General features: G+C 41.3%; 1 protein-coding gene and 1 long non-coding RNA gene across 3 annotated transcripts in view; one reads left to right on the forward strand and one right to left on the reverse strand.

The window, feature by feature from the left end:
• farp2 (FERM, RhoGEF and pleckstrin domain protein 2) overlaps window positions 1-17,363 on the forward strand; it is a 32,306-nt gene extending 14,943 nt beyond the window's left edge. Inside the window, exons 8-27 of one of the 2 annotated variants that reach the window (XM_040040583.1) lie at window positions 462-609; window positions 712-807; window positions 901-1,064; window positions 1,154-1,222; window positions 1,370-1,427; window positions 1,600-1,858; window positions 6,382-6,566; window positions 6,813-6,902; window positions 7,927-8,060; window positions 8,239-8,320; window positions 8,411-8,648; window positions 10,975-11,105; window positions 11,187-11,255; window positions 11,348-11,437; window positions 12,554-12,636; window positions 13,260-13,378; window positions 13,568-13,731; window positions 15,493-15,600; window positions 15,683-15,834; window positions 15,918-17,363. In XM_040040583.1, the coding sequence (XP_039896517.1) occupies window positions 462-609; window positions 712-807; window positions 901-1,064; window positions 1,154-1,222; window positions 1,370-1,427; window positions 1,600-1,858; window positions 6,382-6,566; window positions 6,813-6,902; window positions 7,927-8,060; window positions 8,239-8,320; window positions 8,411-8,648; window positions 10,975-11,105; window positions 11,187-11,255; window positions 11,348-11,437; window positions 12,554-12,636; window positions 13,260-13,378; window positions 13,568-13,731; window positions 15,493-15,600; window positions 15,683-15,834; window positions 15,918-16,011 (2,533 nt within the window). In that variant the 3' untranslated portion in view covers window positions 16,012-17,363. The remainder of the gene's footprint in view (window positions 1-461; window positions 610-711; window positions 808-900; window positions 1,065-1,153; window positions 1,223-1,369; window positions 1,428-1,599; window positions 1,859-6,381; window positions 6,567-6,812; window positions 6,903-7,926; window positions 8,061-8,238; window positions 8,321-8,410; window positions 8,649-10,974; window positions 11,106-11,186; window positions 11,256-11,347; window positions 11,438-12,553; window positions 12,637-13,259; window positions 13,379-13,567; window positions 13,732-15,492; window positions 15,601-15,682; window positions 15,835-15,917) is intronic. The other variant, XM_040040584.1, reaches the window with a different exon arrangement.
• LOC120738970 lies at window positions 11,175-15,577 on the reverse strand. Its single transcript, XR_005697086.1, has 2 exons — window positions 15,464-15,577; window positions 11,175-12,450 (listed from the first exon to the last, which is right to left on the reverse strand). It is a non-coding gene; the product is annotated as an uncharacterized LOC120738970 (long non-coding RNA).
• Window positions 17,364-20,650: the final 3,287 nt, after the last annotated feature.

Consider the following 20,650-nt stretch of genomic DNA (forward strand, 5'->3'; position numbering starts at 1 on the left):
CAAATGCGATTGAGCTGCTTGGCTGTAATCTGTAGTGTAAGCACAGACTATGATTAACAGACGCATTGTCTTTGTGCTAAACAAGCCATAATGGGCTGTAATTGGCATCTAGCTTGTTCAGTGCTAATGCAATTATTTGGGAGGTCTCAGTTCCTTCACTGAAACACATCAGTAATTTTTATTTACTGAATTTGGCAGGAAACAAATCTGTGACGGGCCCTACTCTACATTAGGCCCATCATAGTATCTCTTTCTCCTTTTTGTTAAATCTACTGTGTATAAAGCCAGCACGTTACACAGAACGTAGAGCCAAAAAAAGGGTTTATTTATGTGCACATAAATCTGAACCTGTCAGTGGACCACTGAGAGGAACCCTTCCACCTGTGCACTGTAAGAACAGCACGTAGAGGACCTGCTGTTACAGTGAGTATTAATAACTTCTGTTATGTTGTTGATACCAGGGGGCAGACTCCTGCTGAATCAGACTTCCAGATCCTAGAGATCGCCCGTAAACTGGAAATGTACGGCGTCCGCTTCCACCCAGCAGCTGATCGCGAAGGCACCAAGATCAACCTCTCTGTCGCTCACATGGGCCTGCAGGTTTTTCAGGTGACTGCTGCTCTAAATCCAAATGTCTTCCTTGTGCATATAGCCTAACAGTGTTACTGATGATTGTGTCTGTCTTTTATTCCACCTGTATTTCTCTCTCAGGGCCACACAAAAATAAATACCTTCAATTGGTCCAAGATTCGCAAACTGAGCTTCAAAAGAAAACGTTTCCTGATCAAGCTTCACCCAGAAGTCCATGTAAGTGTTATCAGTGTCCTTCAATCTTAGATTTCATATAGACTGAGACCAGATGGCTGTATGCATTCTGCTTCTTATTAATCTTTGTTTTAGGGCCCCCATCAGGACACTCTTGAATTTTTGATGGGCAGTCGAGACCAGTGCAAAGTCTTCTGGAAGATCTGCGTTGAGTACCACTCATTCTTCCGACTGTTTGATCACCCACAGCCCAAATCCAAAGCTGTCCTTTTCACTAGAGGCTCCTCTTTCAGATACAGGTATTGACTAAAGACATAAAAATAATGCCATGTGTCACTGTTACTGGTTTAGTACATTGAAGTGGTTTAATTTAAACTCTTTCTGCCAGTGGAAGGACCCAGAAGCAGCTTGTGGAATATGTCAGGGAAAATGGAGCAAAGCGGACCCCTTACCAGAGGTATGCGTGTTTGTTTAGACACACAATTTAACACAAAGAGAAGCTGTTTCTTTCTAATTCTTCTTAAGCATCCACTGGAAGAAAAATCTGCATAAAATCATAACGGTAATTGTTACAAGATGACATGGAGATCTTATTTTCTTTCAGAAGGAACAGTAAAGTAAGAATGTCGGCTCGATCCCTCGCAACCGATGTGCCAAAACAGGTAAATACTGCAACATGTGGTGATAATACAGCCATAGATTTGTGTTTAATGGATAAGCTAACACAGATCTTTTTCTCCCTTTATCTCTTTCTGCTGTCCTCTCTGGTTTTTTATTTATTTATTTATTTATTTATTTGTGTCTCTCTTCTGTGTTGCTTTGTTTTTTTTTCAGAGCTTTTCATTCAATGACAGTCTCAGGTTCCCGGGCTCGTCTTCCTCCGCAGCCGTGACTTTCCAGTCAATGCACATCCCTAGCGTTTTCCCGCTAACAGAACGCCAACCTCAGCCCCAGCCTTTGACCGCACTGAGTCAGTCTCCAGCACCTTCTCAGCAGCAGCAGCTTCAGTCCCCTCTGCAAGCCACCAGACCCCCCAGCCCTCCGAAGGAAGAGCCCATCAAGCCTACTTCCCCGTCACCCTACGCTTTTCAAGGTGCCCCCAGCAATCAGGCAGCAGGACACTGCAGCCCCTTGTTTGTGTGTTCAGAGAGTGGCACCGCTCAGTCACAGCCCTCCAAAAATGGCAATGAGGATAATGAGCGTGGGGCCAAGTGGGGTGGAGGGAAGAGGACGGGGTTTTTTACACCTGAGGCTTTTGAGGCGGAGCTTTTGCGTACTAAACAGAACCCCATGTTCTCATTGTCCAGCTCACCACTGCAGGTTACTGAGGAGTTCATTGATGACGATCCCACTGAGATTTCCTTCTATGCCGGGGGTGTTGAGGCCTACTCTTATGGGCTGGAGGATAAAGTAGATAACTTTGATTTAATGGAGGAACTTGAGCTTAGCAAAAAACGGCTCTTTAGTGTGGGAATTGAAGATCTGAATGGGAACCCCAATCCCTTCCCTGACAGTATTGTAGGTCACTCTGAGACTAGTTCTTTGGTTAACAACCGCTCAGAGTGCAGCTCCTTGGATAACCTGGGGCTCAGCTCTGCAGGGGAGTCCATGTCAGTGGGCTACGGAGGAGCTGACACCTCCTCGCTTCGCCTGCCTGGGTCTGACATCCAGTCGGAGGCCAGCTCCATGGTCAACTTCCCAGCGTACTCTGTGCGCTCGGAGAGCAGCTCCGCGGTGCAGTTCAGTGACCTGGTGGAGCAGCTGGAGCAGCTCAGCTACCCGCCCACTGCCACAGAGGGTTCAGGGAACGGTAGCTCAGATTCAGACTCCGACTGGGGCTCTGACAGCGTCCTTCCCCCTGAGCAGAACCTATTTTATAGCAATCCTTTGACGGGGAACAGTGGAATCGAGGGGTTCCTCCTGCAGTGTCACAATCTGCAGGCTCTGACACTAGCAGACCCCTCTGGATCCCCACATGTTAAAATGTAAAGCACTTGAAGACAGTCTAGGGCTGTCCAAATGTAGAGATAACATTATATTACCTGAATTATGCTTCAGCGGGAAATCTGTGTGGTAACCGGAAACCCCTCTTAACCCTACACCATAACCTTCCACATCAGTCTCTGCGGGCTGCATTTCTCAAGAGGTGCACGTCTGGTTATGTGAAAGGTTAAGAGGAGTTTTTGGCTACATGGCAGATTTCCTACTGAAGCATAATTCGGCACATTTCACCATTTAACCAGCACTTAAAAGATGTTTGTAGTTGTTGAAAAAGATGGGTTCTTCTTCTTCATCATCATCGCCATCACCTGAACTTTGAGGCTTCTCAGTGAAGACACCACATCATTTCACTTTGACCTTCCCCATACACAACTTTAGTTGCAGGCAGTGCTATAATCTTAGTTTTTATTTCCTGCCTTGTCTGGTTGAGGAGGTTCTTTTATTTTTAACATCATTCCTATCTTCTCTTGGAATTTGGCTCTTATTTTTACGAGAGCCTCGAATGCCATCTCTCTTTTACAGTTGTCTTCTCTGTAACATTTAGCCTTTTAAGAGAAAATATTGAAATGCATTTTGGAAAAAAGCATTTATTTTGGAAGCTTTATCTTTTTAAGACACAACATGACTCTTGTTAAAACGCTAATGTACGCATTAGCATAGGACAAGTTATCCAAATTACCTTCCACTTGAATAGTGAGTGTTTAATGGAAAAGTTATTCTTCTGTGTGTAAAGTTGATCACTTGAGATGATGGTTTCAGATAATTTAAGCTTGTAAGTAATGCAGAATTTTTAATAATTTTCTACTTTTTAAAAAAAAAATTCTGTCCTGACCTACAGGTTGGAATAAAAATGAGCTAAATGTACTTAAAGTACTTAACAAGCATTTAACTTCTTAACTACTTGTTTGGTTTTTAAAAATAATATCTGGCACTTACTGGGCAGTGTAGGGTTTTCTGGTAGATGGTAATCTGTGTCTAATCTCAGGGTTGTAAAATGAAACTAATATTAGTCCCTGTTCAAATGAATATTAAAGCCCCCCTTTTAAAAAAAACAAAAAAAAAACAACAAAAAAAACACAGGGCATGCCATTAAGCCTTTTTTTTTTTTTTTCCTTTTTTTTTTTTTTGCCTGCCCCTCTTGTACCTCGCTGCCACCTGCTGGCGAAAGTCAGCATTGTCCACATCCCAAAATCCCCAGCTGTGGTAGTTTTCTTTTGTTTTGATAGGTTTAGAATGTCTATATAATTATATTTTTACAAAGCCAACACCAGCTAACATTTTAACTCAGCTCAACATGAAAAAAAAGAATGTAAACGGTGTACTGATGAGCCATTAAGTGCGCCGTTAGCACCACTTTCTACAGAATGAATGTATCACCTGTTTGTATGTAAGGCTTTAGTGTTTTAAACTTCTTGATTAACAAATGAAAGCAGAGCAATGAAGCACCTTTTCAAACATTTGATCAGACCTAAAAAACTTACAGGAAATCCTTTTGATAACTTTTTTAGGAAACAGTTTTTTTTTTGTTTTTTTTTTTTTTTTTTTTTTTGCACATTTCTAAGTAATTTTATAGGAAAAATCCAGGCATGTCGGGTTATTAACACATCAGTGTGGACAGAATATTTCTCTGTAATGTTTGCTCGACTGAGATATATCTGGTGTAAGGATTTGTAAGGGCTGATTCTACATTTAACCCAACTAAGATGACGATGATACAAGCTTTGATTTTCATCTCTTTAATGTGCCCAAACTCAATTCTACTTGATTTTTCTGTACATTTTAGAGAAACGCCTTTTTTGTGTGCAGCACTTGCATCTCAATGAAGTTTTTTTTTTTTTTTTTTTTTTTTTTTTTTTTTTGTCTTTACTTTTTGTAATCAGTAGACACCAGATGGATAAATCTCATCTGTCCTCATTGTCATTTTGAAGGATGGGCAAAACACACCCAAAGTGTTTCTGCAGACTCTGCAGTCACGGGTGTGGACGGGTGTTTCTGTGTCACCATGGAGAAATCGTATTTTGCTTCAGAGTTTTCTGATCTGAAGGATTTGTCTTGATGGCTCTTTATTTTTATTTTTTTCTACCATGTGATTCTTCCCACTTAACTAAAGTTTTCATTAACGACTAGCTGACAATTATAACCAGCTAACCTGCACTTAGACACAAAGTAATCACACCTTAATCCTGAACATGTATATTTTTACTAATCATAAACAGCCTGTACTTAATGTTTTGTATGTTTTTACTTTAAAGAATAAAGTAATCACTTTTGGGTACCATGAATGTCAGACTTAAAATTCTTTAAAGTTGCAGATTAAACTCAAAGGAGTAGTAATGGTGGAACACAAACCCTTTTGGTGTTGGATATTAGCTTAATGGTCAAGAACGTGGAGGATGAAGTTTATGTATGTTGCATATAATATATCTGCTGCTGTATCCTGACGGTGTTTTAGTTGCAGGAACAACTACAAATCAGTTTTTTATTGCGCACAAATCTGTCATTCAGCCAAAACGTTTGCATTGACTCATTAATATCCTACACTGACACCACTCCCTGGTGTGTTCCGAGTGTATCGCATGACACTCCAGGGATCCTGCTAACGTTATTAGAGGAAGAATTCGATATACAGCAGTTTTCCGTCATATTTGAGGCAACAGACGCACATGCTGTTGGGGGTTGGGTCGGACTTGTACACAAGATTCCTCAACCTAATTCCAGCTGAGTGAGAGTGTGTGTGTGCTCGCGCTCTCTGTTTGGACGGGCCTTGTGCCAAGTCATTCCACAGCAAACCCCCCCATCCTCCCGCTGTGGAGCCCGATGTCCGCTCCCTCTCCTCCCCTCGTGTCAGTCCCTGTGGTGGGGGCACTTCAAATAAACTATAAACAACTGTTTGCCCTCCAGACAGGCCGCATTCCTGATAACTCTTTGCATGAGCAATTATTTCCGGGTCGAGTAGTGAGTCGTGGAGCTGTCTTTTTTTTTTTTTTTTTTTTTTTTTTTTTTTTTTTTTTTTTTTTTCTTCTCTCCTCCCCCCCCCCTTCCCTCTCTAATAGAAGTGGAAGAACAGCTGTGGTGACCCATGACTCGGTTAAGATAATGACCTGGCGTTTCATCTGCTTGTTTTGTCTCCTGATTTTCTGTGCAGAACAAAAGCAGCAGAGCCGGTTCTCTGCCGTGAATCGAGCCTGTGTAGCTTACTGTTTGTCTTCCTCGTAGAGGGCGTTTGAAGCCAGGGCAGGAGGGGGAAAATGTGGGAACTATTACTTGCCTTTGTTGCCTTCCCTTTATTTGTGGCTTGTGTGTGATGAACTTGGATTTGTTAGAATCTGTGGCTTTGTTTTTTGTTTTTTTTCTTTAATAGGAAATGAGATAATTTAGGGGTGAAAAAATGGTTTGGATGAAGATCAATTTTAATAGTTGCATACAGTTTCTGAAGGAGGTCAACTACACGCAGAGGTCTTGGTTGTCTTAAGCTCTGCCCTGAAAAGCTCATGTTTAATCTGTATAATTAGTTTTTTAACCCGTCTTTGTTTTTATCCTTTTACTGAAATCTGACACAATATAAGGTGATATAAAGATGAGCATTTTATAATTTTAATTTTCCCTCTTCCACAGATTCAGTGGTGGACAGCCCTCAGCTCTCCCCCGTCGCCTCCAAAGGTCCCCTCTGCCTGTCGCCCTCCTTCCAGATGTCGAACCTCAGCCTGCCGGGCCAGACCCCATCGCCCCTGCAAAGCCCCATCCTGAGCGAGGTGGGCAGCAATGCCAGGCTAGAGGAGGAGGAGGAAGGCAGGAGGAAGGTACACCTCTTACATGCCAATCCTTCCAACAACCTGCCTCACAACCCTAAAGCACAGAGTACACACTCACTCACTCAGTCAGTCCCTCTAATTAACAATGGGATGGGAGGTTTTTTTTGGGGGGGGGGGGGCTCTGTTTGTTTTGTTTTTTGTTTGTTTCTTCAGTGGAGGGAAAGTTAGTTTTGCTTAAAAGTTTTGAGTTTTCTTTTTGACAGCACGAGTGTTAACTGATGTCTCTCACCGCAGCGATATCCCACCGATAAGGCCTATTTCATTGCCAAAGAGATTCTGACCACAGAGCGAACATACCTGAAGGACCTCGAGGTCATCACTGTGGTAAGTTTTTCTTTTGAAACTTTAAGGACATTTGGACAAAATCAATAAAAAATATATAAACAAAAGCTGTAGGAGCAAAAATGGGTAATCAATCTGAAATTGTGCAGTTCTGCTGTGTCATGCATGTATGAACTTCTATTAACATGATATTATTTTGCATATTACATGCACATGCAGTGATTCCATGTGTAAAATTGAGTTTAACTCAGTGTGCATATTGATGATGCTAATTGTTTTGGATGTTTTTCTTGGGGTTTTTATATTACTGGGTAATTCAGCCTTCAGTCCTTAAGATGCGAAACTGGCATCAAACCCTATAATTTATATTTTCTGAAGTCCAATAAAGAAATAAAAGGCCTTCTATTTTAAATGCCATACCATTGTTTGTAGAATAGTTTTGGCTAATCTTACAAACACACTCACTTTCCCATTTCTCCTTAATGTATAGTGAGTCAGCGTCAGGTGCTTTCATAGGTTGAATGTCAAGTTTTGGAATAATATCCTCATGCTTTTAATTCTGTACCAATATATGACGAGAGAGAGAGACGGACACTGGCATCAGAATGAAATCTCAGAAAGCCAGATGTGTTGTAACACTGCTCCCCTTAAAGGCATTTATGCTTGTAGTCAACATGTACTTTTTCTAGCATAGTGTGAATTAGCATGGCCTTTGTTCAGGGCTCTGGTGGCGTGAGCAGTGCTTTGGATTGATGGTTAATGAAGCTGTGATGAAACTTTGCACATGCAAACTTTGCAAATTTTACTAAACTTGAATTTTTTGCAATCAGGTTTCACTGGGGATTCAACACATGCAGTGTATTTTCATGGTTACTGAGACTTAAAGTTTATCCTCCTTCAGAATTGCTGCCTAAATAACTGCCTAGAGACGAGATTTGCTTTTGGGAAAGACGCTGTGAAGAAGAGTTGGGACACTTTTCTTCAGCATCAGCAAGCGTTAAACCAGACTTGCCGTTTTCATTCACACCCATGTACTAACGGGACTTTTGCGTTTGGCTATTCCCAGTGGTTCCGTAGTGCTGTGATCAAAGAAAACGCCATGCCCGAAGGCCTGATGACCCTCCTGTTCTCCAACATCGACCCCATCTACGAGTTCCACCGAGGTTTCCTGAAGGAATTGGACCAGAGACTGGCTCTCTGGTAGGTGCTTCTGGTTGTGGGTGTTCAATGTACCTTGGAAGTTGGATTTCGTAACTGGGGAGTGACGTCATTGCAATTTAAAAAGTTCTGTGTTTGAGAGTGAGAGAAACACCATCTCATCAGGCAGGAGCTTCACTGATAAGAAACTCCGTACATGTTTTTGTTTGTTTTTCCTAAGGGAGGGGCGTTCAAATGCTCATGTGAAAGGAGACTACCAGAGGATTGGCGACGTGATGCTGAAGAACATGTGTGCCCTTAAGGTAGGACAACTTCAGTCAGTTTAACATGTTTGTTTATTCTTTCACAATTGGCTGACAAACAGAGTGACCAGAGTCTCGTTTGGTCTCCAGGAATTCACCAGTTATCTACAGAAACACGATGAAGTGTTAACAGAGCTGGAGAAGGCCTCCAAGAGGCTGAAGAAGCTGGAGACGGTCTACAAAGAGTTTGAATTGCAGAAGGTCTGCTACCTGCCCCTCAACACATTCCTGCTCAAGCCCATCCAGCGACTAATGCACTACAAGCTAATCCTGGAGAGACTGTGCAAGCATTATTCCCCTGCCCACCGCGATTATGACGACTGCAAGGGTGAGTTTTCTAAAGCTTCTTTTACGTCATGACGGTGATGATAATACCCCACCATCTCACAGCATCAGTCCTTTTGTAACATTTGAATGCATCAACTAGTAGTAAGCAAGGGAACTGCAAATGGTAGCATGCAGCAAGAGCACATTGTCCCTCTGGTGAAGACCGCTTACTTTCACCCAATCAAGTATTCACAAGTTTATTCACTACATATGCATTATATAATATGTAGTACATTTGTATAATATGCATTATGAAAATGTACAGTTTATAATCCTTGAAAGAGTAGTTGTCACACAGCTAACAGATCATCTGCAGAGGAATGGTTTATTTGAAGAGTTTCAGTCAGGTTTCAGAGCTCATCACAGCACAGAAATAGCTTTAGTGAAGGTTACAAATGATCTTCTTATGGCCTCTGACAGTGGACTCATCTCTGTGCTTGTCCTGCTAGACCTCAGTGCAGCATTCGATACTGTCGACCATAATATCCTATTAGAGCGATTAGAACATGCTGTAGGTATTACAGGTACTGCACTGCAGTGGTTTGTATCATGTCTATCTAATAGACTCCAGTTTGTGCATGTAAATGAAGAGTCCTCTTCACACACTGAGGTTAATTATGGAGTTCCACAGGGTTCAGTGCTAGGACCAATTCTGTTTACATTATACATGCTTCCCCTAGGCAGCATCATTAGAAGACATAGCATAAATTTTCACTGCTATGCAGATGACACCCAGCTCTATCTGTCCATGAAGCCAGATAACACACACCAATTAGTTAAACTGCAGGAATGTCTTAAAGACATAAAGACCTGGATGGCCGCTAACTTTCTGCTTCTTAATTCAGATCAAACTGAGGTTATTGTACTCGGCCCTGAAAAATCTTAGAAATATGGTATCTAACCAGATTCTTACTCTGGATGGCATTACCTTGGCCTCCAGTAACGCTGTGAGGAACCTTGGAGTCATTTTTGACCAGGACGTGTCCTTCAACGCACATATTAAACAAATATGTAAGACTGCTTTCTTCCATTTGCGCAACATCTCTAAAGTTAGAAATATCCTGTCTCGGAGTGATGCTGAAAAACTAGTTCATGCATTTATTACTTCCAGGCTGGACGACTGTAATTCATTATTATCAGGATGTCCAAAAAACTGAAAAGCCTTCAGTTAATCCAAAATGCTGCAGCAAGAGTACTGACAGGGACTGGAAAGAGAGAGCAGATTTCTCCTGTATTGGATTCCCTTCATTGGCTTCCTGTTAAATCCAGAATTGAATTCAAAATCCTGCTCCTCACATACAAGGTCTTAAATAATCAGGCCCCATCTTATCTTAATGACCTTGTAGTACCATATCACCCTATTAGAGCACTTCTCTCTCGCTCTACTTGTTGTTCCTAGAGTATTTAAAAGTAGAATGGGAGGGAGAGCCTTCAGTTTTCAGGCCCCTCTTCTGTGGAACCAGCTTCCAGTTTGGATTCAGGAGACAGACACTATCTCTACTTTTAAGATTAGGCTTAAAACTTTCCTTTTTGCTAAAGCATATAGTTAGGGTTGGACCAGGTGACCCTGGATCCTCCCTTAGTTATGCTGCAATAGACGTAGGCTGCTGGTGGATTCCCATGATGCATTGAGTTTTTCCTTTCCAGTCACCTTTCTCACTCACTATGTATTAATAGACCTCTCTGCATTGAATCATATCTGTTATAAATGTCTGTCTCTCTTCCACAGCATGTCTTTTATCCTTTCTTCCTTCTCTCACCCCAACCGGTCGCAGCAGATGGCCGCCCCTCCCTGAGCCTGGTTCTGCTGGAGGTTTCTTCCTGTTAAAAGGGAGTTTTTCCTTCCCACTGCCAAAGTGCTTGCTCATAGGGGGTCATATGATTGTTGGGTTTTTCTCTGTATCTATGAAGCGCCTTGAGGCGACTTTTGTTGTGATTTGGCACTATATAAATAAAATTGAATTGAATAAGGTGGGGAAAGCTGCAGTCAGCTGACACTAAAGACGCTTGGATGAGTGACAAACGTTTCTCCCACTGAAAACGCTACGACTAACGCTATTAATCTGGAAATGCTTCAGTATATTTCCAATCTTAGATTCAGTGTTATCACCAGCAGGTTTGTAGTGAAATGGTCTAGTTTTATTCATAATTCTTTGAGACAAGATTAATACATCATATATTAATGTGTAAGAGAAATATTAAAACTTTCAAAGGAAACTGTATTCATGTGGAAAATCATTTCCACTTTACTTGGTCGTCACTGTAGCAGGAATGTGATAAGTCTGCGATGTATCATCTTCTGGTTATTCATTTGTCTTCCCATACAGAGGCTCTGAAGGAAGTGGCGGAGATAGCCACTCAGCTTCAAAGCAGTCTTATCCGGCTGGAGAATTTCCAGAAGCTCACAGAGCTGCAGAGAGACCTGATCGGCATCGAGAACTTGACTGCACCAGGCAGGGTGGGTGCAGTGGCACAGAGCGAAGTGCAGGAAATAAGTGCATACAATCTAACAAGGTTGTCTTTTTTAATTTTTTTATAGGAGTTCATTCGAGAGGGGTGCTTGTACAAGCTCACCAAAAAGGGGCTACAGCAGAGGATGTTTTTCCTGGTTAGTTAAAAACAAAATCTACTTCTACTTAACGTCTAAAGCTTCTAATCATTGTTAGCAGTTTTTTAATCTTTGCCTTCATGTCTTTTCAGTTCTCTGACATGCTCCTTTACACAAGCAAAGGTGTTACAGCAACCAATCAGTTCAAAGTCCATGGACAGCTGCCCCTTCATGGCATGATAGTGAGTCTACAGTCTCTTCTCTTAACCTCTGCCATCCCCTTTTAACCATTAAAGCTCCCAATAAGACTCTGTAGTTAGGTTTACACAAAAGCTAACATCTCATAATCAGGTATTCCAATTCTTCTGACACACAAAGTGTTGAGAAGGGAGGGTGAGGGTCTCCTAACTTTACATGTCTCTGCTTTGCTCCTGGCTGCAGCTCATAGTGTTGGATGCACCGGTAAGTCCTCTGAGCTCTGCCAGCTTGGATGCCCAAACCCGACCCTTCTTTCCTCCCATGCCCGTGTAGACGAAGCGAAAAGCTCATCTCAAGACTAGTAGACTGCATATAAAAAGAAATGGAAATAGCCTCAGCTTTTGAAACATGAAGCCAATGTTTAAAGCCTAAACTTGCCTTCTTTCTAATGGCCAGCAGGGGGCAGTGATTCTGATTCCAAAAAGAAGTAACGCTGCATAGAAATCTGAGAAAATGAGCCTGCTTCTCACTTATGACAGCATTACACACTCCCGTGTACCTAATACACATGTTTACTAAATTATCAGGTATTTTACTTTAACTGAGACTTGAAGAATAATTCAGTGTGACGACTTTGTGATGGACAAGTTTCTGCTGGTTTCTCAGTCAGTACCACCCCTCCATCATCTGTACAGGTTCAAAACACTGAGGTGGTGACTGCCAAAATGATCACAAATCAATGGGTGATGTCTTAATGGCTACATCCATTTTTTTTTTTTTAATTAAATATACAGTGTTTACTCAAGACACACAGACATGTCGGCCTCTGCCTGTCATAACTACTCAGAATTCTATACAAATAAATACAAGGGTGAACTATCAGCAGGGCATGGTGATGTGTGTTTTGACTTACACATGGATATCATTAGGATATGAAAGATAAGACGACCCCACCACAGTTTACCTCCAGACACATAGCTGCTTCAGTAGAGGCTCTTTCCCAGGTCTCGCTGTGACTCCAGACGTTTTACATTTGTTCTCCCTTTCTGCTCCTGATCTGAAACCATTCATGGTGAAGAACATTATTTGGATTTCACCCGTTTCCTCCATCTAGCTTGCATTTTTGCTTTCTTTTAATGGTTTCCTTTTTCTGCTTATAGGTAGAAGAAAGTGAAAATGAATGGTCGGTGCCTCACTGCTTCACCATTTACTCTGCTCAGAGGACCATTGTGGTGGCTGCCAGGTAAGACTAGGAAGGGGAGAAGTTGGAGTAGTGGCATGTGACTGTGCATGCAGTGAACAGCACATTTGTGTGTATCATGTACTTCCACAGTCCCATGTAATTATTACCATCACAAATAAACATCAAATAAATGCAAGTAAATCTAATGCAGATCCAAACAGGTGTTCTAAGTGAACCTTCAGCAAACGCCAGGTGCCTGAATCCAGTCAAATACTGCTCTTTTTATTGGCACGAGTGATAAATATGTGTGTTCACTGTAATATAAACATCATTACCTGAGCCATCCACTGTAAACTTCCATCAGTATAAGAGTCATGTTTCTGGTTTGCCTTGACCTGCCCTTGTTAGTATAGTAGTCTGAATACTTGGTGGGTTTTTCCTCCAAGTAAAGGGGCTTATGTTATTTTTGGCCTGTCAGACTTCATTGGCCACATCACCACATTCTTACATCTCTAAAGTTCTTATGGTCTTGATTTAAAATCTGTACAAATTCAGGCCAAAAGCACAAAAACAAAGAACCCTGTTATAATAAACTGGAAGTATCCCAATAATGGGTTACATCATCCTCAGTTCTCTCTAAAAATGTGTCCGCAACGCCGTAATTTGTCTGTTTGTGATTTCAGCTCTAAAGTGGAGATGGGAAAGTGGATTGAGGATCTGAACTTGGCTATCGACATGGCCAAGAAGTCTCAAGAGAAATCCAGCATCTTTCTTGACCCTGGACTCAGCGATCGCTCCAACCGTAAGTTTTCTTTTAAACTCGATACCTACACAGCCTTGAGTGTAAATGTGTTTTTGTGGCTATTTTGAGTTTTTTCTCAGCTTAGTGAGCAGAAAATCCAGTTTGGACACAAACACCCCAAATGTGCTGTTAATCCCTCCCCCTCCTCTCCTCTACACAACTTCCTGTCCTCCATCCTCCCCCCCTTAGGGTCGTCCGACGAGGTTTCTCTGGAGCAGGAGTCTGAGGATGACATGAACTCCTCCCGCACTTCACTGGACAAGCAGACGCACCACCGTGCCAACACAACCATGCATGTGTGCTGGCATCGCAACACCAGTGTGTCTATGTCTGACCACAGCCTGGCTGTGGAGGTACTCCTCCCCTGCCCCAAATTACATGCAAACACGGCCATTTACATACACCAGCATGCACACGACACACACCAACAGCACGTACATCAAACCTCCCATCTTCATACCAGCATCAGTGGAGTGAGCGGAAATGGCTTTGCATTCTGTTTTCTTCTGAACCCTTTAACGCCTTTTTAAATGCTCATTTTTTCCACCTTGTTTTTCCATTTTAAGTTCTTTAAGGCTCTAACAGTCAATTTCTCCTTGATAGATCATCTTCTGTTCTTTATGTGCATGTAAGAACCTTCCTCTGACACTGGCTTTTCACCCCACAGACCTGAAGGATTTCCTAACATGCACTTCTTTCCACTTCTCAGAGCTAACATGCTAACACTTTTTTCTGCACCCTCTTGTTCCTTTTATTTCCCCTGCCTCTCTCTCTCTCTTCAACCTCCTCCAGTCTTCGGTTCTCCGGCTATCTCACCAGAACTTCCTCCTCGCTATCTCCTCGGTCAGGGCCAAAGACCAAATACCATCACACATGTTTGCTGGTACCGAAACCAGAACCTCTCTCTCACTGATTACCTCCGCATGAACCAGGTACTCGATCCACTGACCCGAAAGAGAATACTGAGCTACACAGTGACTGTGTTCCCTCCCTAAAGTCATAAAGAGAGAATTGATGAACACTGATGGTGGAATTCCAAGAAATACAAACATCTAAAGTGTTTATTTGTCAATTTATTGCTAGAATTACTACTTTGTGTCCCAGGAGATGCATTCAAAACAAATTCAAGTCTCCATTTCAGTTTGGATCTTCCTACCAAAACAAATGTTAAATAGAAGAATTATTAGAAGTAAAGCACGCAAAAATGAAGGCAACACGAGCATTTAGATAATGAAGAACGGAAAATGCATATATTTTAAATACCAGATTGAAAAGTTGGAAGCAGAGCGAAGGAGCCAGGCTACCTCAGGCTGTGGAGCTTGAGACTCTTTATTCAAGGGTTGTTTGAGCCTCACATTGGGTAATGAAATTTTAAGCACTTTGGTCAGGAAAACTAGAAAAGTGTTTTAGCATTTTAAAAATGCCAGATATTTATTTCCGTCTCCAAGTGTCAGAAAGAAAAACGGCTCCACGGCTAATTCTCCCTGTTGGGTAGACTCCTTAGTGTACTGAATAGAATTTATATAAAAATTTAACAGAAGCATGAAAGCAAAAATGGCTTGTTTTTTAAGTTTGGGTTTTGTAAATCAAAATCTGAATCAGAGTTTAAGCAAGAACTGATATGCTCATGCTTGTATCTCTCCTCGGTTGGACTAAGATGGTGGCGGTTTCAAATTTTTAGATGCAAATCAGAGCTGAGGGCTGAGTGTCGGCAAGCCAGAGTTTACTGTGCCAGGAAGGTCTCTCTTTACCTGGTTAAATCACCACGGTAACGCTGAACAAACTGAATGAATAGTCTTCTCGGCAGCTAACGCAGAAGCACATTAGCAAAAACAGCCGACTTACAACCACTTGTTGATGAAACGCAGGGTTAGTGGGGCCGTGTATCACATGGACGTGCATGAGCAAAACAAAACTACTGTTATAATTACTACAGATCAAACTCCACCTTCAGAGCGCCAGCATGCATTAACTCTTTCCCCTTAGAATTAACACACAAACATGCATTATCTACAGATCACATGAATGAAACGTTAAACTCCAGCATTAAATCCATTTAAATTTTAGCAATCATCAGTGTCTAACCTTGTTCCTTTCTCCTCTTTCCTCTGTAGAACCAGCTCTCGGGTTACCTCCTGAGGAAGTTCAAGAACAGTAACGGTTGGCAGAAACTCTGGGTCGTATTCACCAACTTCTGCTTGTTCTTCTATAAGACTCATCAGGTCAGCCCTCATAGATCTGTGACAAAGATCGAGCCCACGTAAAAGCACGTCACTGAGGTGTCTGTCGATGTCTCGTTTGCAGGACGACTTCCCGCTGGCTAGCCTTCCACTGCTCGGCTACACGGTCAGCACGCCCGAGGAATCGGACAGCATTCACAAGGAGTACGTCTTCAAACTTCAGTTCAAGTCTCACGTATACTTTTTCAGAGCAGAGAGCGAGTACACCTTTGAAAGGTAAGTTGATTCAGGTCAGTTGATTCCTCCAACCGTGCAGTTCTTCATCCATCAGATTACAGTAGCATGTCTGCTCTTCACAGATGGATGGAGGTGATCAAAAGTGCAGCCAGCACTGCAGGCAGGATGAGCCTCCTCATACCTAAAGGAGGTCCCATGGAGATCAACGGAAACTGAAATGAGCGTCGTGTATCTGGAGGCTGGGCCTCTGGGGCATCAGAGACTTGTCGGTGTCATTTCTATGTGAAATAGACATTTAAACATTAACAAATGAAAGATACTGCCAGTTTCAAGTGTTAACATTTTTCTTCTTGATTCTAATGGTCTCTGCATTTTGCTTGATTAATGATGTAAATGGTAACATTTGTCCCACTATACAGGATATAATGAAAGGGAGAAGTGTACATTATGAGCTTTTTTTTCTTTTTTTTTTCCTGCATATGTTGTGCTCTTGTTTCTTTGATCGCATAGACTGATGGGAGATGCTGTTTTTATGGGACCAACACAAAGGGCTTAAATTCAGGTTTTCTGAAGGACTGAAGCTTTACTGGGTACAGTACTGTACCGGGACTGACTGGGATACAGATGAAATACAGTATGTGGGAAATGAAGGTACTGCAAATTGTATGTGCTCTCTAAACTGTACTTTGAAAGCGCTGAGGGCATTAGTGAGGAAGAGGTGAACGGGAAGGTAATGAGATGCTGAAGCAAGTGGGAGACTCGAAGATTTGGGAAGTTTTAGGGAATTCACGCTGCTGCGAGGAATAGGGATTTGTTGTGGGCAGTATGTTTCTATACTCTGAGGCCAGACCTGATTGCTTTATTTGCTCTGAGTAGGAGAATGCAATCAGTGTTGGAAACTTTTAAAAGGGAGCTGTTGTGTTTTATGCGCCTGGTTAGTTAGGCAGCGTTAAGGTCAGTCTGGTGCTGCATTTCTCTCTTTTAATATCTCATGTTTCCTGTTTTTATGACCCATAGGGATTTACTACTTGAGGACATGCTGCGCAACAATTTTTTTTTTCCTAGTGTTTACTTTGTGAAATTTGCAGATTTTCCTTCTAAAAGCTAAAGAGAACATATTTTTAAGTAATTGTTTGAGGATGACTTGCCACATGTCAGACTTTTACACGAATGGGAGCTGCACAGATAGTAGTGTAGCATTTTACATGAATCCATGGTATTATTTGGTTTATATATTTTTAAGACTGGAATCTTGTCGCTCTGTGTGATGTGTTTTTTTTTTTTTTTGTGTGTGTGTTTGTGGTGAAGCCAAGCGTGCAGTCCTACTTGCACCTCCTTCCCCCTCCCCGCCTCTGGAGCTTAAAGAGAAAGTGATGATGGAGGTAATCTCCGAACCATCAGGCATTCTGTGCGAGTAAGAGGCAGACTCTGCTGCACACTTAACATCCAGTATGTTATTCCTATTTATTGTGTAGGATGTCGTCAGGGCCAGGCTCCTGAATACGCTCATGTAGTCTTCATGTTATTCCATTTAAAAACCTAACAAATAAAGCATAATTTGAATCAGACTTCTTGTGGCTTTGTGCTTACATTGGTGCCCGTTTACTACTTTACGTTTAAGACGTCAGTTAGATGTATTTGGTTCAGTGGACCTAAACTTATTTACTGTCATGTGTATATTGTTTCAATGGTGAATGCTCAACTTAAAAATACCTGAATGATTTTTCTTTTTTAATCTTTATTTAACCAGGAAGTCTTAATCTCTTTTGCAAGCGGTCTTGCTGTCAAGATAAGCAGCATGGACCAAAGTACACATTGCATTTTCAAAGCAACTGAATTTACTTTTTCTGAAAATGTTAATTTCTTTGAAGTTCACATCACTGCAATAAACAGCCACCCGAGCTTCATATTCATATGGCTGAGAAATCCTGTGTAAGTATGAGAGCATACACAATCTGTACAGATGTCTCAAACCAAGGTGGAGCTTTGGCTCTACGTTTAAAAAAAACAAAACAAAAAAAGTCACCATTCTGCTGTTCAAACCCTCTTTCAAAAACCAGCCGTTAAGAAGGAAGAAAGGCTTTAAAGGAGGAAGAAGAGGGCCACAATTATTTATTTTAGATGCAGGATGAACTCCGGGGCTGCCCCAAGGCTGAATACAAGATAAATTTGAATTATTTTTAACACTGCATCATGCAAATCTACTGCAATAACCCCCAAGAAATTAGCATAATAGTTCCCCTTTGTGATCATCTCTAGACAAGTTGCACAAAATCTTCACTTCCTATAAAAGTCGGCCCGTCTTTATGCAACACTAACATTTGACCGGACTAGCTTTTGAAAGCATTGAAAGAAATTCTTCATTTATCTCTGAAATTACTTTATTAAATAGAGTGGAAATTATCTAATAATGGTTTTCTTGTAGGGTCTAAGTACATTTTAATATCTCAGATCTGTTGCTTTACATAATGAACATTAGATAAAACCTTGAGGTCACATATATACTTGAATATTGAATATAAAAACATGAGGAGGCATTTAACTGTACATAAAACCAGACAAAAAGCATCTAACGTGTTGGGATGAGAAGAGACTGAAACGTCCAGAAATGAGTAGAGGTTTCACTTGCATGTTGCCTAGTTAAGTGCACATTATCCACAAGTAACCAAACGGAATGTGTCAAGTTTCACAGAGTAATTTCAAAATACAGGTATCATTTATAGAACTGACATAATTTATATGTACAAAACAAAATGTTTTAGTCTTGATTTGAAACTGAGACTGTCAGAAAATAAACACACAAAATTAAAACTAGCGTGCCGAACTAGTTCCCCACAGCTAAGCTGATCACGGCATGTATTTTCTCATATTAACTGCTGGATCTTATGCCAGACTTGGCTGAGCGAGATGACTTTGAAACGTGCAGAATTTCATTGTTTGGATTTCAAGGAACGAGCCACATCCCCCCCATTAATCAAATTAAGCATTTGCTCATGTATAGATAGGATAATGAGGTTAAACAACATATTTAAGAAAATGCCAAAGAGGAATAGTGAGCTGGAACACTAAATAAATGTGTTATTGCATTATTAAAAAAAAAGTGTAGCCTTTACTTTACACCTGACTGTACAGCAGTGTTGATGAGACTGCTGCTCACCTGAGAAATAGCATCAGATCTGCACAGCTTGCATAATCTGAACCTGAAACACAACAATGGTAAAATGTACACACTTTGTGCTGGACAGTTTGAAGATAAGAGAAATCAGCCTTCTCCCTGTTCAGGGTGAGACTCGCAGTTTGGGGAGTTGTTTTTTTTTTTTTGTTTTTATTTTATGTCTCATGTATTACAGAGGATCTGCAGAAAATAATGCCAGTCAGTCATAAACAAAGCAGGGCATTCCTCAGGCTTGTCCAAACAGCACTGAGCAGTGGGTGTGGTGTCTTCCCCAGAAATGCTGATAATGCTCGTCTGCCAAGCTGATGTGTTCAAACATTTTTCTGCTGGGGAGTGGTGAAGGCGTGTCTCCTTTACTTTTCAGACAACAATGTGCTTCCACTTCAGAAGGGTCTTTGTGGCTGTCAGTAATGATGACTGCAGCTTTTAACAGTTAAACTCTACAGCCCAAAGACTTTAGAATTAATTCTTGTTTGATTACCTTTGTCGCTAAGTTTTTTTTTTTTTTTTCCCATTTTCTTCACTTCAACCTTTATCTGCATTAACACAGAGTTCTAAGATTACAGCTTTTGATTTCTGCCTTGATAAACTGAGTAAAGTGGTGCACCGTGTTGCTTTCTTTATCACGGCTAACTCTTATCTGTGCTGGACGACTGTGTCACAGAGGGTTCCCATAAAAAAGTGACCTCCCTCATTTGAAGTACATTATGAAAAAGGCGGACACCGTGTGACTTTGAGCTTATCTCCTCCTGTGAAATGTACAACAACAGCTGTGAGTCCACCACCACCCAGCCCCTATTTGGTTTAAAGGAATCATTTACTTTTGTAAGAAATGTGTGCCAACCTGTTTTCTTGCTGAGCTGGACAAGACGCTTGACGTGAACCAAGCTTTGTGTTTGTCGTAGCCAGAAACAAATCAGACATATTCCCATTACTGGAAATAGTCCAGTCGATGACGATACTGCCTGCAACTTCTGGCTGTGAGATCTCTAGACAAATAACCAAATCAACACTTTGTGCACTCTATTAAAGATTAGAATGACTTTGTAGTATTGTACTGACAATCTGATATATAGTTTTATGTGAAAATGGCTCTAGTGAGTGCTAATGTTATCTTGGACACGGCAAGGCTAGCCCTTTCTCAGACTAAGTCAAACAGGCACAAGTGTTATCAACTTCCAGATAAATAAATATGTTTAATATCAAATATCAAACTCCTTCTTCAGCCTTCAGTGCAACAAAAGTGTTAAAAGGCCCGAGAAAGAGAGATCCATTTCTCTCATATTGCCTTCTCTAAACTGGTTTCTTTAAAATCCAGAACTGAATGTCAAGTCTTCTCTTCACATACAAAGTCCTGAATGATCATGTAGCATCATATTATCCCAACATAGATCTTTGCCCTTTGACTGCAGGCTTACTTGTGGCTTGTAGATATTTGTAAAAATACAATCGGAGGCAGAGCCTTCGGTTTTCAGGCCCCTCTTCACTGGAACAAGCCCCCACTTTGGATTCAGGAAGCAGACACCTACTAGCCTTCAAACTTTCCTTTTTGATGAAGCATAGAGTTAAGTTTGGATCAGGTGACCATAAACCCTGAGTATTTGTGTTCCACTCACCTCTTTTAACTCCTCATGCATTTATATCCCACTGTTGCGTGTCATTAACACGCATGTGTGATGC

This window comes from Simochromis diagramma, unplaced genomic scaffold (assembly GCF_900408965.1).
Source record: "Simochromis diagramma unplaced genomic scaffold, fSimDia1.1 OVJJ01000026.1, whole genome shotgun sequence".
NCBI classification, from domain to species: domain Eukaryota; kingdom Metazoa; phylum Chordata; class Actinopteri; order Cichliformes; family Cichlidae; genus Simochromis; species Simochromis diagramma.